The sequence below is a fragment of the Vigna unguiculata genome, chromosome 3 (genome assembly GCF_004118075.2).
Source record: "Vigna unguiculata cultivar IT97K-499-35 chromosome 3, ASM411807v1, whole genome shotgun sequence".
NCBI classification, from domain to species: domain Eukaryota; kingdom Viridiplantae; phylum Streptophyta; class Magnoliopsida; order Fabales; family Fabaceae; genus Vigna; species Vigna unguiculata.
Genome location: NC_040281.1, coordinates 39158327 through 39174892, shown reverse-complemented (window position 1 = coordinate 39174892; position 16566 = coordinate 39158327). Strand labels below are relative to the sequence as shown.

Below are 16566 nucleotides of genomic sequence, written 5' to 3'. Positions count from 1 at the left end.
AACTTCATTCTGGCTATCATTACTCTGCATTATGCACATCCATGTGCCCTTTTAGTTTTTGCTTCCGTGGAATGTTCATCGTGTCACTTTAGATCAGAGCTTCCATAATAAGTAAACTATGACACCAAATATGTTCTAGAACGTTTTGAAGAAGAACCTGCACAACAACAATGGCTTCTTTTAATAACAAAACTTTTTAACAAAAAACATGGTATCATTGTTTAATCAAAACAACATTGATTTTTGTCCTGTTCAACAACATTTCTTACATAATAATCATGGATACGACACTTACTACTACCATACCAGTTGAAATTGTTGTGTTTTCAATTGTTTAAAACCATACCTACATCACTGATTTAAACCTTATTATATAATGTGCTGTGCTTATAGAACAAAAAAGTAGGGGACCATGAGTTTTAGACTCTTAGTGTGATATACTAATAATAACCAAAAATCTGTGTTAAAAAAGAGAAAACAAGTTGGTAACATTTTTCATTGTTTGCTTATATGGGGGAATTAATCAGTAGTCTATGTTCAAATATTCGGAACCTAAAGAATTTAGATTTATACTTTGCATTTTTGAGTTTTTTCATTTTTGGTATCTGAATTATTATAAATAGGACGGTGGTAGTTTGACACCTGACACTAATACTATCATTTGACAACTCATATAAATTAATTTTTATCTAAATAATAAGTTGGCGTTAAATAATAGTTATTTGGGAATGGTAGTGTCAAAATAACTTTTTCCTTATAAATAAATGTTGTATGTAGCATCAATTGTCATATAAAGGAAGTAAAATAGGTCAGGTTACAATCAAATTATAATACTTAAAATGTTACACTTTTAAATTAAAAGAGTTACGTCTTGATTAATAGTTATAATTTTTTGTTTAACGATAAATATTCGATCGTAACAATAAGGTGATCCAAAAGGCAGAGAGAAATTCCCTCCTAAGGTATTGTGAAAAAGTAAATAGCATCGATCTGATAGATAACAGATACACAAAACAAGAGCCTTAAATTTTGACATGGAATATTGAGTTTTTGTCTGTGCAGGCATATCTATAGAATGTGATCCTAAGTGAAGATGGTGAGATCTGAAATTGATGAGCGTGTAGTTGAAAAGGCATGTGGCAGGGACCATCACGGACATTTCAGGCCTCATCAGTCTATTGCTTTTAGGTTTCTGCTGCTCAGTTATGAGTTCAAAACTAAGCCACAAAACAAACTTTTTGTTGGGAAACTGAGAAACCAAGAGCAGGCTTTTAAAGCCTAAGATAACTGCGGGTATACATATGTCAGAAAATGGGTGCAGTATGGACAAAATGATGAGAAATTTAAATTATTTTCTGAGACCGATTTCTCATTTCACAAACCTCCAATTCGTGATCCCACCCGTCAAAATAGAAGTCATGTGTCGCGAACCTGTTATCAAAATTTCTGATATCACAATGAAGAAAGCGAAAATCGTAATTTTATTTACACAGAAGTCTAATATACAATTTTTTTTAAAAATTTTATCTCGCAAGGACCGCAACTTAAGCGCTCTCTTTTAACCTAACAAAATCTCTCTCCATTTAGATTAAGTAGTAAGATCAAATGAGTTTGATTAGATTAAACTTCTTTTAGACATAAAGTTGAGAACCTAACCCAATAATATAAGGCCAAACTTAGAATTGATATGGTGTATTGGTAATTTTGATTTTATTGCTCAAGTTAGTAATTTTATAAAGATCAAATCAGCTATCCGATTATGAAGGTGGTTCTAATATCTATAGATGCGAGTAGAGATGATCAGAATATTTGTTTCCGCAAATAATTACTATTCGTCTGTATTTATTATTTACGGATAACAGTTATTTTAATATCGTTTATAAACGAATTAGATGTAGTTATCATACTACTCTTGCATGTAGATATGTATACATGTTATTCACAAAAAATAAAATTAAAATTTAATATATATTTTATTAGGTTAAAGTTAATTTATATTTAATTTAATTTAATTTATATTTTATATTTTTATATTTTTATAATTTTATTTAAAAAAATTATAATATATACTTTTTTTTAAATATTGCAGGTATGCAAATATCCACATGTACCTGTAAATTTTTAAAAAATTTATAGACATTTTTTAAACGAATATTTAATGAATAAACAAATAAATAACAAATAAATTTTATTTTGTATGGATTAGATAACAGATAGACACTATCAATAACCGATCCGAACGTCGGCAACCACGGAAGTAATTTATATTAAGTAATGTCATCTTCGTTTGGAATGTGTACTAGCTTGGCCTAGAATCTTCGGTTATGGGTGAACTTTTTGTTTCCTAGGCCATATAATGTGACAAAAAGTAGAACTAATGCATTGTTGATGTTTCCTAGGTACATTATGTACTCGCTTTGTGATGTTTCCACTACTTAAAAGCACTATTAAATTACTCTAAATAATTTAAGGCATCTTCAATTCGGGCCAAGTTTCTTCAAATGAACTAATGCATTGTTGATGTTATCTAAATGGCGATAATATTATTCAGCATATAGACTAAGGATTTGTTTGGAAAACTTCTTTATATTACTTGTTTATAGGAGGGAAATGCAAGTGGGAAAATGAAATGTTTTTTTTCAAAAGCTAATATTAGTACATATGCACAAGTTAATTGATAGAAATTTGCTCATAGTTTTCTTTTTCTAATTTTTTATTTTTATTAATTTTAACTTGTTGTGAAACTTAGTTTAGCTTCTTAATAAAGTCTTTGTTTTTTTTTCTCTCTCTAAAACAGTGTTCATAAAAAGTTTTGTGCAAATAACTTGTGATTTTGGTTCACAAAAGTTGAGTATTTTGAAGTGTATATCTTTTATAGATAATTTCTTGATAGAATATTTTTCTAAGTAAGAATCTATTAACAACTCAAGGTAGTTGTAGGAAGTGATATCGTGCAATTTCTAATTTAAACATGTTATTTGTTTTGTGAGTATCATATTTTTTTTTTACTACAACCGATCATTTTGCTTTAATTATTATCATTGTAGTACAAATATAATTTGGATATACCACACACACATATATATATATATATATATATATATATATATATATATATATATATATATATAGTTGCATGATGGTAACCAGTTATTTAGAAACACTTAAAATTACCAATAAACTTGACAAAAATAATTAGAAGTAGAGTTGTCAATCAAAAGCTTATAGGTTAACCCTGACCTATCTTTCATTAAGTTCTTTTTTAGGGGGTATTCAAATGAGGCGACCAAAAAAAGTTCCAACCCCCAAAACTTCTTCTTAAGTGGGTTAGGACTAAAAGCTAATGTGGGTTTGACTCCACTAAAATATTTTAACTAACTCTTTAAAACAAAACTTTGAGTCTGAGTCAAAGATCGAAGCTAGTCGTCTTGGGCCGGCTTAGGTCAAAAGTCAAGACAAGTCGGCCTAGGCCGAAAGTCAAGATGGGTCGACCTAGGCTGACATTTAAGACAGGCCAACCTGGGTTGACGATGGAAACAGGATGGGTCAAGTTGAATGTCCCAAGCCAAAGGCAGAGATTGGTAGGCCTAGGTGAACCGTTGAGACGAGCCAGCCCGACCTTACGATTGGGATGGGTCGGCCCGGTCAGATAGTCAAGATAAGAAGGTCGGGCAAACTGTTGAGACATTCTGGCTTGGGCTAACAGTCGAGAGAAACAAGACAGGCTCGACCGATGATCCAAACGGGTCAGGCCTAAGTCGACAGTCGAGAAGGGCTAGGCCAACGAGACAGACCGGGCCCAACAGATGGTCGAGATAGGTCTAGTCGGACCGACAAAGTCGATCAATTATCCAAACAGGTCGGGCTGACGATCAAGACAAGCTAACCCAAGTCGATGGTCGAGACGAGTCAAAAATCGATACAAGTATGCCCATGTCGACGATCGAGAAGGGCATAAGCAGGACAACGACCTCGACATGACGGGCTTGACCGATGATCTAGATGGGCCTAGAGATGGCAAATAAACCCGTCCCCGTGGGTATTGCCCGAACCCGTCCCCGTTTTGACGGGGAATCCCCGCATTGACTGGGTATGGGTATGGGTATGGGGAATCCCCGACTTTTTCAGTTGGGTATGGGGATGGGTATGGAGATATACATATACCCGCCATAATACCCGTCCCCGTCATATCTCTATTCTCGTTTAAATTATTAAAATATTCACAATTAATCAACTCACCCCTATATATATATATATATATATATATATATATATATATATATATATATATATATATATATATATATATATATATATATATTCTATTTTTTATTTCTTTTAATTATTTCATTTGTCATGAACCTCATTCTCATCTCCAATATATTTTTTATCTTATCATAACCTTTATGTAATTATGTTAAAATGATGTATGTTAATAAAAAAAAATTATGCCTCACATTTGAATATTTATATTACTTTTAATATTTTTATTTATTATAAATTTTCCTTTCACATGAGAATGTTTATACTCTCAATTTAAGGTAATATAAAAAAAATTCTTTACTTATTATTATTATTAATTTTTGTTTAATTTGAAGAACTCTTTTGTTTCATTAAAATAATTATCGTTATTTTTCAACCATTAGGTATATATGTTGATATTTGAAAAGTTTTCTTAGTTCTCTAAGATATTTTTCGTCTTATCATACCTTAGCTATACATTTGATTTCCTTTGTGTGATTTTTTTCGATAGTCTCTCAAATTATTTCTAAAACACACATTTGTTAGTTTTTTAATATTTTTATTTATTGTTTTTATTTTCATCATGTAGAATAATATTTCGTTATATTCTATCTAATTATTTTTATTTTATAACTCATTATTAATCATAATGTAATTTTTTCACTTTAAATTCTATTTGAAGTGGTTAAAATTATATATATATATATATATATATATATATATATATATATATATATATATATATAATGATATTTAGGAATAATATATGATAATTCACTACAAGAAAAACATGAAATGGTGACTGATTTAGTCAGTAACCCATATCAGTCACTATTTTTCGTCGTTGGTGGTAGTAGTTGATTTATTATCTGAATTAATGACTAAATTAGTGACCGATTCAATGATCGAAACGGTACTTGATTTAGTGACCAATTTAATTACTAATTTATTTGTAATTTAATGACAAATTTTTTGGTCACTAATGATATTTCTATTTAATTTTAACCACTTCAAACATAATTTAATAATTAGTTCTCTAAGGTATTTTTCATTTTATCATACCTTAATTATACATTTGATTTCTCTTGTGCGATTTCTTTCGATAGTCTCTCAAATTATTTCTAAAACACACATTTGTTAGTTTTTTAATATTTTTATTTATTGTTTATTTTCATCATGTAGAATAATATTTCGATATATTCTATCTAATTATTTGTTATTTTATAACTCACTATTAATCATACTGTAATTTTTTCCACTTTAATTGTATAAATAACTTTTATTTACTACAATATAAAAATTTAATGTAATTTCTATGAATATTTTTTGTCACTATCCAACATATAATGAAGTTCAAAAGATACAAAATCTATGTCAAAATTTTATTATTATGTTTATTATTTGTTCTTTGTGTCATTTTGATCAAGTGATGTATTATAACTTTTATTAGTGTATAAAAAAAAGATTCATTATAATTTAAAAAATTGAAGTAAACAAACATTTAAAATATATTTTAATTTGAATATTTGTTTTCCTTTTATTATTATGTTTATTATTTGTTCTTTGTGTCATTTTGATCAAGTGATATATTATAACTTTTATTAGTGTATAAAAAATAGATTCATTAGAATTTAAAAAATTGAAGTAAACAAACATTTAAAATATATTTTAATTTGAATATTTGTTTTCCTTTTATATTTTTTTGAAATATTTTTTAATTTTATCAACTAAGTCCATCAATGTTGTAGTTTGCAAATTTAATAAATGTTTTGGTTCACATGAAATTTTATTTGGTATTCTAATATAAAATGTAAACAATTATAATTTATTTTAAGGTATTTGACATCGAAGAAAATCCTCCTAATATTGAATATTTCATAATATTATGTTTTCTTTACCGTAATTTTTTTTCTTTTATAAAAATTAATATTGAAGTAGTTAGAACGCGGGTACGGATATGGGTACGAGATTATACCCGTTACCCGGTGGGGATGGGGATGGGAAAAAAGTTTGATACCCGTTGGGTTTGGGTATGGGGATGGGGATGAGTTTTTTATGCGGGGATGGGTATGGGATAGCGAAACTCGTCCCCGCCCCGCCCCGTTGCCATCCCTAGATGGGCCAGACTAGATTAAGGGTTTATTAACCGTCGAGACAAGCAACTCAGGACAACGGTCGAAACAAGTTGTTTTGGGCCAACATTTGAGACTCGTCAGCTTGGACCGATGGTCAAGACGGTTCTGCTCGGGCCAATGGTTGAGACAAGCAAGACAAGTCAGGTCAAACAATTGGTTGAGATGGGCCGGCATGGACTAACAATCGAGACGGGCCAACTCAGGTTGGTGGTCGAGATAGGTTAGGCTGACTGAGAGTCCCTTTCCAAATTGATACTAAGTTTGTTATTTGTATAAATGTTATACTGATATTTTTAAAATTGAATTTTTAACATATTATATTATTATTATTTTTATTTTTTTAATTATATAATAAAAATTATTTTCTAAATTATTTTCATTTTAAATTTTCATATTTTTAAGTGAGACAAATATTTATTCTACATTTTATTCTATTTTATATTCAACATTACTTTGTTTTTTATCATATTATTATTATATTTATCAAATAAATTTAAGTTTCATTTAAAAAAGAGTAAGTATTTAAAATTAATATATTATTAATCCATTTTTTATATGATTAAAACTAATTTAAATAGAACCCAATAATATCATTAGAGTTGGTTTAAAAATAATTCTAAAAATATTTAGTTAATTTTAATATATATTATAACATCTATATAAATAATAAATTTGGCCATTATTAAAACATAGACAACAATGTTCCATTTTATAGAAATGGGACTAAATTGAATCACACAGACATATAAGAGGAATGAATTAAAAGAAGAGAATGACACATGACATTAACATATCACACTGTCCTATCGTGTGACATTGATAGTGTCACGTGTCATACCACGTGACCTGACATGTGAAAAAACAAAACATTTACAAAAATAAAAAAGAGTTAAAAAAGGTTGAAAAGATTAAAATAATTGAATTGACACATGACATGTCATTAATGTCATTTGTAATTTTTTTAGGAAAGGACCTAATTGAATCAATTTTTCAAAAATTTAAACTTAGTTGAAACAAAAAACAAAAAACTAAGTGGGGACTAGGGATGACAACCGATAAGATTAGGCACGGATAATGCTTACTCATTGCTCGACCCGCAACACAAAAATTTTAATATGTTACTCGCCATATACCATTTTAAAACATACTGTGGATTTTTTAAATTTGCGAGTATTCGTGGATATCCATGAATATTAAAAAAAAAGACATTTTATAATAAAATCTAAATAAAATTACAAAAAATTATGAAATATAATGTAAAATAAATTAAATAAAATTTTAATTTTAATTAAATTTAACCTAATAAAGTAAAAATCAGATTTAAATTTTATTTAATAAAATATAAATTAAGTTTTAATTTTAATTTTTTTGGACGATGGATACTTCCTGGTACATGTAATATGATATCTGCACCTTACTCGTTTATAAACAAATATTAAAATACTTGCTATCCACTATTCTCGAATAATAAATATTTGCGGATACCAATTATCTTCTACCATGAATTTTATCTGTGAATCTTCGTGGATATAAGTAGTTTTATCATCTCAGATAAAAATCAACTTGAAGTTTTTCAATTAAATTTACAACCAAATAAGTAATGAAGCCGATATATTATGTTAATCGTTTATACAAACCGATGCAAAATCTGACTTAAAATAAAATTACATTAATTTTATGGTCCAACATACTAAATGCAAATAATGTTGTAAATTGATATAAAATCTTCCTCACATGTTACACAATTGCTATCATATTTTTATTTACAACAATTGTGGTTAAATGAATTTTATTTGTCGATGAAAAATAGTCATTTTACACTACTTTATACTAAATAATTTTAATTTACTTCATATAAACTAATAAATCATTTTAAATAAACACAATCATAAAATTAAATTTTAACCTTTGCTTGTATATACACAAAGTTAATTTCGTAGTCTCGTATCCATTGTAAAAGTCATGTTCAAAATTATAAGTTTAAGATCACATAAAATTTAACTCTAAATAAAAAACAAAGTATATCCTTTGACAGCATGCACAACAAAAATGGCCCATACCATGAAAATGTTTTATATTACAAAAGAATGCCAAGGCACATATTTTGTTATCAAACAAAAAACAAAATAATTTTTCTTTGGGACAACATGGGACTTCAAAAAGTTGAGGTTTTGAAGCACTACCAACAACACATTCTATTAGTATCATCATTTTTCTATGATAGATATGCGATTGTCTTATAAGAACCAACTTTATTTTGAGGATGCCACCCCTTGGCCTATTGCTTTTAGCTTTGGCAAAGAAATAAATAACAGAGAGTAACGAAGAAATAATTCCATCTTTGTCTTTTTTCCGTTTCAGTCTCTTTTTTGTCCCAATCGATTGTTTTGAATGGTCTTTGGACCACACTGTCAACACCTTGCACTTGCAGGCATGTAAAAACTGTTCTTCAGAATTCATATGTTTGTCGTCTTGCAGTGTCTGGAAATCGAATATTAACATTATTTGTCCATGCCAGTGATCGCAGAGTTTGCAACCATATAGTAATAATAGATATGATGTGAGGGTTATTAATTATGTTACTACCATTTATGAATGTTAAAGAAGAAAACTGTTACTACCATTTATTGAAAAGTTTACTAATTTTTTGTTGGACTTATTTATAAATATTTACTTCCTGCAAGTACCAGGAAATTTTTTTTTTCAGAACATGTTAATACAGAGTAGTGACAAATTTGAAACAAGAGTACATAAAACATCAAACATCACTATGTGAACAGAACACTACTGTTAAAGATAAAATCTCAATCAATAGTATAAATTCGATGTCTCTTTGGAATCAATTATGTTATAATGTCTAATTATTTAATAACCATTACATCCCTTGATTTGTCTATGATCTCACCTCAAGCCTCCTCCACATATACTACTGCTACTTCACATAAAACAAGCCTCTTAAGTACCCCATATGATATAAAATTATAATGATAAAAGGGTTACAGTATAATGCATCTTTAGAGAGGTTGATATGAAACTTATAGTTCAGTGTGACGAATATCCTCCTCCATAGTTGACTCTGCAACTTGAGAGATTTTGTCGGTGGAACTGAGACAATCAGCAGAAGGGTGCACCACCCCATAGGGAAAACCTTGAGCTGAGTGACAATAAGTTTCAACTGTGCCATCTTGTTTATCTAAGTCAACGTTGCTAAGTACTAGATTGTTGCACGGGGTTGTGTCACTGCAGTCAAATTTAATGGCCTTAGCACTCATTGTAGTGCCACTAATGTTCTGGTACATCACCTCGCTTATCTCCACTGCTGATGTCTGCACCAAGAGTTCATAACACAATAAGATCATTGTTAGAGATAAAAGATAACTTTAACTTGTCATGTCATAATGTTACAATTAGTCTAATCTATGAAATTTAATTGTGTAATTTTGGCATATAAATAAAAAGCTTTGAGAGAGAAAACTGGTAGACTGTACCTGGTTCTGACAACTGGATGGTGAATCACAGTAAAATTGGTCTATGATAATGGGGTTGGACACATTTTCAACTCTCACATTCTGAAAACGCACCCCTCGAACATATCCAGAACCTCCCTATGAGACAGCAAAATAAGAGATAAACATCGGTGAGTCATTCTCAAATATATATTATTTTCCACAATTTCCAAATGCAGGTTAGAGATGGTTCTAGAATTTGAAATTACCAGCAGGGAAAATTTTCCTACTGCATATATTTGCATGCATCGTTTTGTACGCCATGTGTCAGACACAGTGACTTTCCTTTTCAGAATCCCTCACCAGTTACCAGATATTAAGGTCACATATGATAAAATTATCAATTGTTTTTTCCTTAAATCAGTTTCAGTCCCAAAGCAGTTAGGAGGCATTGCCATTTTTCTTTTTGCTGAGTGAAGACACTAACATTTGTTTGAGAGAATAAATTATATAAGTATTTTAAAAGTTATATAAACGATTATTTCTGATTAAATAAAAATATAAAACTATTTATCATATAATACTATTAATTTTGTTTATTTTGATATTACCTTGACAACCGATATATCTAAATTTGACTACATATGTGTCCTTAAAGTCAGATAAATTTCTGTCTAGGTTGATGGACGTATATACACATGTATTATTTTATGGAACTAACATACCATTTATAGTAATATTACTAAACTAATATTTGATAATTATCAGCTTTATTATATGGTTACATTACAGTAAAAGAAATTGTCTTGAAGGAAAAGTATGTAATATTTGGAAATCAAAATTGTATCACTAGTATTCAAAATATAACTTTAGCATTAAATGAAAATAAATTAAGTCCAAAAGGTTAATTACTTTGCAATTTTTATTCAAATTTTTAAATAATTATAATGGGCAATTAATTAATATCTACTTGAAAACAATGATACTATATAATAAAAAAATGTTTGACTGAAAATAAAAATATTGTTGAAAGATTAAAAGGGGTGCGTTCTCTCATATGGTTTTTGAGCTAAAAATGAATCTATTTAACTCAATTTACTTTTTCTTATAAGTCAAAAGTTTTGTAACTCAACTCGACTTATCACAGATTGACAATTAACTCATTTAAGGATGTTTTGTTCTTTTGATTTATTTTATATATTTGTTGAAAAAAAATCAAAATGAACTAACTCGATTCATTTCTTTTACAGCGATATAATGAAAATGTTTATCTATTTCACCACACATTATTATAAAAATAATAATTAAAAATTAAAGTGTCAACCTATATAACTTAATAAACAGATAATTTGGAAAGTATTTTGAACAATTTATCAAACCGTCAATCTACATAATAGTAAATAATTATAATAAAAGACTTATCAAAAATTAGTAAAAAAACTTATAAAGAATTGATGGTAGCAGGTTATACATCAACCCATCTTCAACTCAACTTTAACCCATCTATCTCAAGGATTAAGTGATCAACTTAATTCACATTTAATAAAACTGAATTTCTTTTGACCCGAACTAACTTATACCCGTGACGGTGAGTAGGGTTAATTCAAGGATTGTAATTTATATGTGAGATTTGAGACCTAAGAATGTTACTTACCTGCCAAGTCTTAATTCTGAGACCATTGGTAGTCTCCCTAAGAACTGCTGTATCCAAAATCACTTTCGTGACGATGCCAGTTGAGTTGTCTTTCCCAAGACTTCCAATGCTGAAAAACAAAGAAACAGTTAGAAAAAGGTATAAACTACCTTACTCGTAAAAGTGTTCCAGAAAAAGATACAATTTTTATTTTAACTTTGATTTGATCAAAGAAAGAAAAGGAAAAAAATTTAACGTAACAGATTGAAATAATGAAATCATCTTTTATGTTTCATGTAACTCACGCTTGTCCAAGAGACAAGGGAAAAGTGAACCAATAGATATAGAAAGTTCATTTGTTCATTAAAAGGTTATGACAGTTTTGTGGAGGAAAGTATGCAATAGGCACAAACAACCATACTAAATAAATTTTAATGTACCAGACAAAGAGTGCCGTGTAATTTTAAATTAAATGGGGGCATGAAGAATACATGATACCTGATTCCATGTCCTGGTCCACAATAAATTCTCTTCATTTTGATATTAGAGCTAGCATTGACAATTGATATGCAATCATCCCCTGAATATATTGCGTGCGATTATGATGAAAAGGCCAAAAAACAACTGGTCAGTATTCTTCATTTTTAATTTGTATATAAATGGCAGAAATCTAAGCACAAGAGTAAAGTTCACTTTTCATTTTTCTTTATTCTTTTTGTGTGTTTTTGAAATTCCTTTTCCAAGTTAGCTACTGTGTTTCTTTGTTTTAAAGTCTGTTAAGGGTAAACCATACTACTGTTTCTATTGTTCAGCAAAATGGAACTTTAAGCTGAGGAAGAAGAACAAGTTCAGAACCTGTTCCAATTTTACTGTCTTGGATTATGACATTTGTTGATTCACTAATATGAATTCCATCAGTGTTTGGACTGTCTCCAGGTGCTGACACTTTAACTCCATTAATTCTAACCGAATCACATCGTGATATGGTAAAATGCATCTGTTGGCTATTCTGGATTGTCAGTCCTTTCACCCTTATGGATGTACTTGTATCAATGGTAAATGCCTGCAATGACCCCCTCAATGTTAAACTACTTCATTATTTAATGAACTTGATTTCACATCTTGCAAAACCTTCTCTTTGAAAATAGAGTACAAGCAAGGTTAAGAAAGCGGTTCTTACTGTTGGTGCACCTTTGCAAGGCTGTGGAAAACATAGGAGGAAAATTAGAAAGTTATCATTAAGGTTTCATAAACTTATAAAATAACCAAGACCACGTTTTGCGAAAATTACATTTGACTTGTTCTTTTTGCAAGATGCTGCCCACCATTTACTTCCTGAGCCATCAATGACTCCAGAACCTTGGAAAATAGCTTTATCCAATTTGGAAAAATCAAGCCAAACCCGTGGCAGTTTTGGATCCCAGTTCTTAGGCTCATCTGGGGCAACCAATGTACCATCAATCTGGAAATGCAGATACTATGTCAATAATCACAGGACAATTGTTAAATCTATATATTTGTGTTTGATTACCTGGATGATGAGCTTGTCTGCACAAGGCCCTTTGAATCTTGTTGCATTGACTAGGTAACGGCGATCTTGAGGAATTAACAAAACAGATTTTGGTGTAGAGCATGCAACTCCCCATGCTTTTTGCAAAGCCTGATAATCATGAAAAGCAATGGACAAAACATTATTACAGAATGATTTGTCTGGTCTGCGATGATGCCTGACCTGATTGATTAGCTCAGCAAAACAATTTGTCTCTGTTCAACATTGTCAAATGAATGAAAGTGCCTCTTGAGCAAAACAGAAGAGTAAAAAAGAGATATGCATTTGCAAGCCCCTGGTATATAATACATATTTCAACAACAATAATGCAAGAAGTTACCTCAGTATCATCAGATTCTCCATCACCAGCAGCACCAAAGCTATCAATATTAACAAGAACTTTACCACCATGCTCGCTTCTCCATGAAGGGATGTCAGAAAGTTCTTCTATCTCAGGTTCTTCCTCTATGTCAAAGGACTCCAAGCTTTTAAGTTCTTCAAGCATGCCAATGCTGTCACACATCATGCTTCCTGCAACTCCATGAGCTGCAATGAGCAAAGCGAGTAAAGAAACAAGGAAAAATTTGTCCATGTTTTGCTCCTATTGGTTGTATAGCAAGGATTGGTTGATTTGATTAATGCGAATGAATATTTGGTTATAATTTATACGCGTAGATTAGCTCTGAAAAATGAAGGATTTGGAGAGGCTTTATGGCTTGGCTTGAAAGTGGATGAACGTGCAACATTTTCTACATGCCCACACTTAAAGTACAAGGAAAAATATTTTTGTAGTATTTTGCTTTACTCATCAACCAATTACAAAAGTCACAAGTAATATTCACCGTTGCACTATCCCACTTTGCCGCCCTGAAAGAGAAGTGAATGACAATATAATCTAAGATTCTATTTTGCATATTCCACTGTGTCTCAAATTGCACTAGTATAAAGGCATAATAACATGCGGTACACAAAAGGGGGAAAATATTTTTCTATTTTTGGAAGCTGCCAGTTAGTTACACTAAACATGGGAACCCAAATTCCGACCCTCATTTATTTGGCATGCTCACACCAAGAACTCCTCCCAAAGGAAACCTTTCCCTTAGATTGTAGGATTGCCCAAATAGACAAGACCTTACTATCTCAGGAAACATCTCCATCAGCTCAGCAAATTGACATGATTTTGTCTTATCGTGTGTGAATAATGTGTCAAATGCTTCATCAATTCAGGAACGCTATTTTCCCGTCACTGTCTTATCTCAATTAAACTATGACCAATCTCCCTAGTCATCTTCCTTGCTAGAGCAACTTCTCTGATTTTCCTTGCCTCGTCAAATTTCCCTATTTCAGCATAAAAATTAGAAGCCTGCAACCACACTGCAGGGTCATCTGGATCTAGCTCAAGTAAGACTTCTGCCGCTCTTGTTCCAACCTCTTCATTCTTGTGGACCCTGCAACTTCTAAGCAAAGAGCTCCACATAAAGCAGTCTCTTTTTCCTGGTGCCTGTAGAAGCAACTCTTCAGCTTCATAGAGAAGTCCTGCGCGGCATAAAAGATCCACCATGCATGAAAAATGGCGGCGATCTGGATCGAGCCCATGTAGAGATTTCATCGACTCGAAAACTACCCTTCCTTCCTCAACTAGTCCTGTGTGGTTACAACCACTTAGAGCACATAAGAAGGTAACCTTATCTGGCTTTAGTCCCCTCTTAATCATAGCCTGAAGCACTGCAATTCCCTCCTTTCCCATTCCATTTCGAGCATACGCATTGATCATGGATGTGAAGCAAATAGCACTTGGAGAAGGAAGACTCTCGAAAATTCGATGAGAAAGATCCACATGCCCGCATCTTGAGTATGCATCCATGAGGGAACAGGCAACTGCAGCATCTCCTCCAAGTCCAGATTTTAATGCATAACAATGCAGTGACTGGAAACTTGTAAAACTTGATAAAGCAGACACTGACAATGCCTTCAGCGTGGTTGATATGGTTACTTCATCCGGCACAAGACCCTCATCGACCATTAAACGAAGCAATTCAACCATGTCCTCAACGGCTTCACAATGAGACAAAGAGGTCATCAATGAGTTGAAACACTCCAAAGTTCTCTTGGGAAGGCATTCAAATACAGCCACAGAACCCTCAATGTCTCTGCACTTTCCATACATATCAATCAAAGCAGACTGAACATGCACACTCCCTTCATCAAAACCCATCTTCATTACAAGACAATGTACCTGCTTTCCAAAACAAAGCTCTCCACTTCTACTGCATAAATTCAAAAAACCCACCAACGAACGAATTGATGGCCTTCGCCCCCACAACTGCATGACACTAAACACCTCCAAAGCCTCACACAACAAACTGTTTTCAGCATAAACATAAACCAACGAGTTCCACGAAATAACATTCTCATTTTCTATGGCTTCAAAACACTTCCTTGCACCAACCAAACACCCACACGCAGAGTAAAAATCCACCAAAGCATTGGCAACAAAAACGTTCGATTCCACCACACCCACCTTCCAAACGCACCCATGAATCGTCTTTCCTTCATGCAACCGTCTCTGATTACCACACTCCCAAAGCAAATAACAAAACGTAACCCCATTTGGCTCCTCACCTTCAAAACGCATCCGAGAGTAAAACCCCAATAAGTCTTCCAATTTCACACTAACCAGCTCACACAACCCACGCAGCATCACATTCCAGACAGCTAAATTTCGTTCCGGCAACTCATCAAACAATTCCAGTGCCACCCCGCTTAGCCCCATACGCGTGTAAAACCCAACAAGTGCACCACCAACGAACACGTTGCATGAAAATCCGAGCTTGACCACCCTGCAATGCACCTGAACACCCTCTCTGAAAAAAGCGGCCTTGGTGCAAACCGCTACAACAGAGGAGAACGTGGTCGAGCTTTCTCCTATTCCAAGCGAACCCATTTGGGCGTAGAAACGAAGAGCGTGTTCTGGTTGCTCGCGGAACCCGGAAATTATCAAGTTGTAGGTGACAGTGTCACGCAATGGCATGTTGTGGAACAGTGAGAATGCAGCGTTGGTGTCCCTGCCTTTTATGAGAGCGTGGAGTTCGCGGTTCTTTAAGTAGACATAATCAGTGGGAAGAAACGTGTGTGGAATAGTTGTTATGGGTCTGAGGAAGGAGAGGAACTGAGGCTTTTTCATCCAACACTGACACCACGCTTTAGTCAACATTGGGACTAAGAGAATTGGAAAATTTTGTGAAGGAAAACGAACACGAACACGACCATGAGTAACTCACAACATGCACTCTGCAATGGGAAGATTCTAGTTTTTTTATTTGAAAACTTCACCAGCAACCACATCATCAAAACAAACATGGTAAATCCTTTTAATAATAACTCGTTAAATTAAAACAAGTCAATTTTACTTCAAACACCTCTGTCAACTTATCTCGGATTACTCCATTTCATGGAGTGTTGAGTGGATACAATTTTTAAAATGATTATAACTTATAAATCTATTATATATCTAACTTAAAGTAAATTTTTTAAACTCTTATATCAAATCATTCCAATTAA

The 16566-nt window shown here is 32.0% G+C and overlaps 2 protein-coding genes across 2 annotated transcripts; both read right to left on the bottom strand.

Moving 5' to 3' along the window:
• Positions 1–9207: 9207 nt before the first annotated feature.
• On the bottom strand, positions 9208–13664 carry LOC114177140 (probable polygalacturonase At1g80170). Its single transcript, XM_028062394.1, has 9 exons — positions 13346–13664; positions 12988–13116; positions 12748–12918; positions 12637–12657; positions 12312–12519; positions 11955–12036; positions 11478–11586; positions 9866–9982; positions 9208–9703 (listed from the first exon to the last, which is right to left on the bottom strand). The coding sequence occupies exons 1-9, from the start codon at positions 13595–13597 to the stop codon at positions 9413–9415; spliced, it is 1380 nt and encodes a 459-aa protein (XP_027918195.1). The 5' UTR covers positions 13598–13664; the 3' UTR covers positions 9208–9412.
• A 243-nt stretch (positions 13665–13907) lies between these two features.
• Positions 13908–16283, bottom strand: LOC114177602 (putative pentatricopeptide repeat-containing protein At3g05240). Its single transcript, XM_028063016.1, has one exon. It carries the CDS (start codon positions 16217–16219, stop codon positions 14249–14251), a length of 1971 nt encoding a protein of 656 aa, XP_027918817.1. The 5' UTR covers positions 16220–16283; the 3' UTR covers positions 13908–14248.
• Positions 16284–16566: the final 283 nt, after the last annotated feature.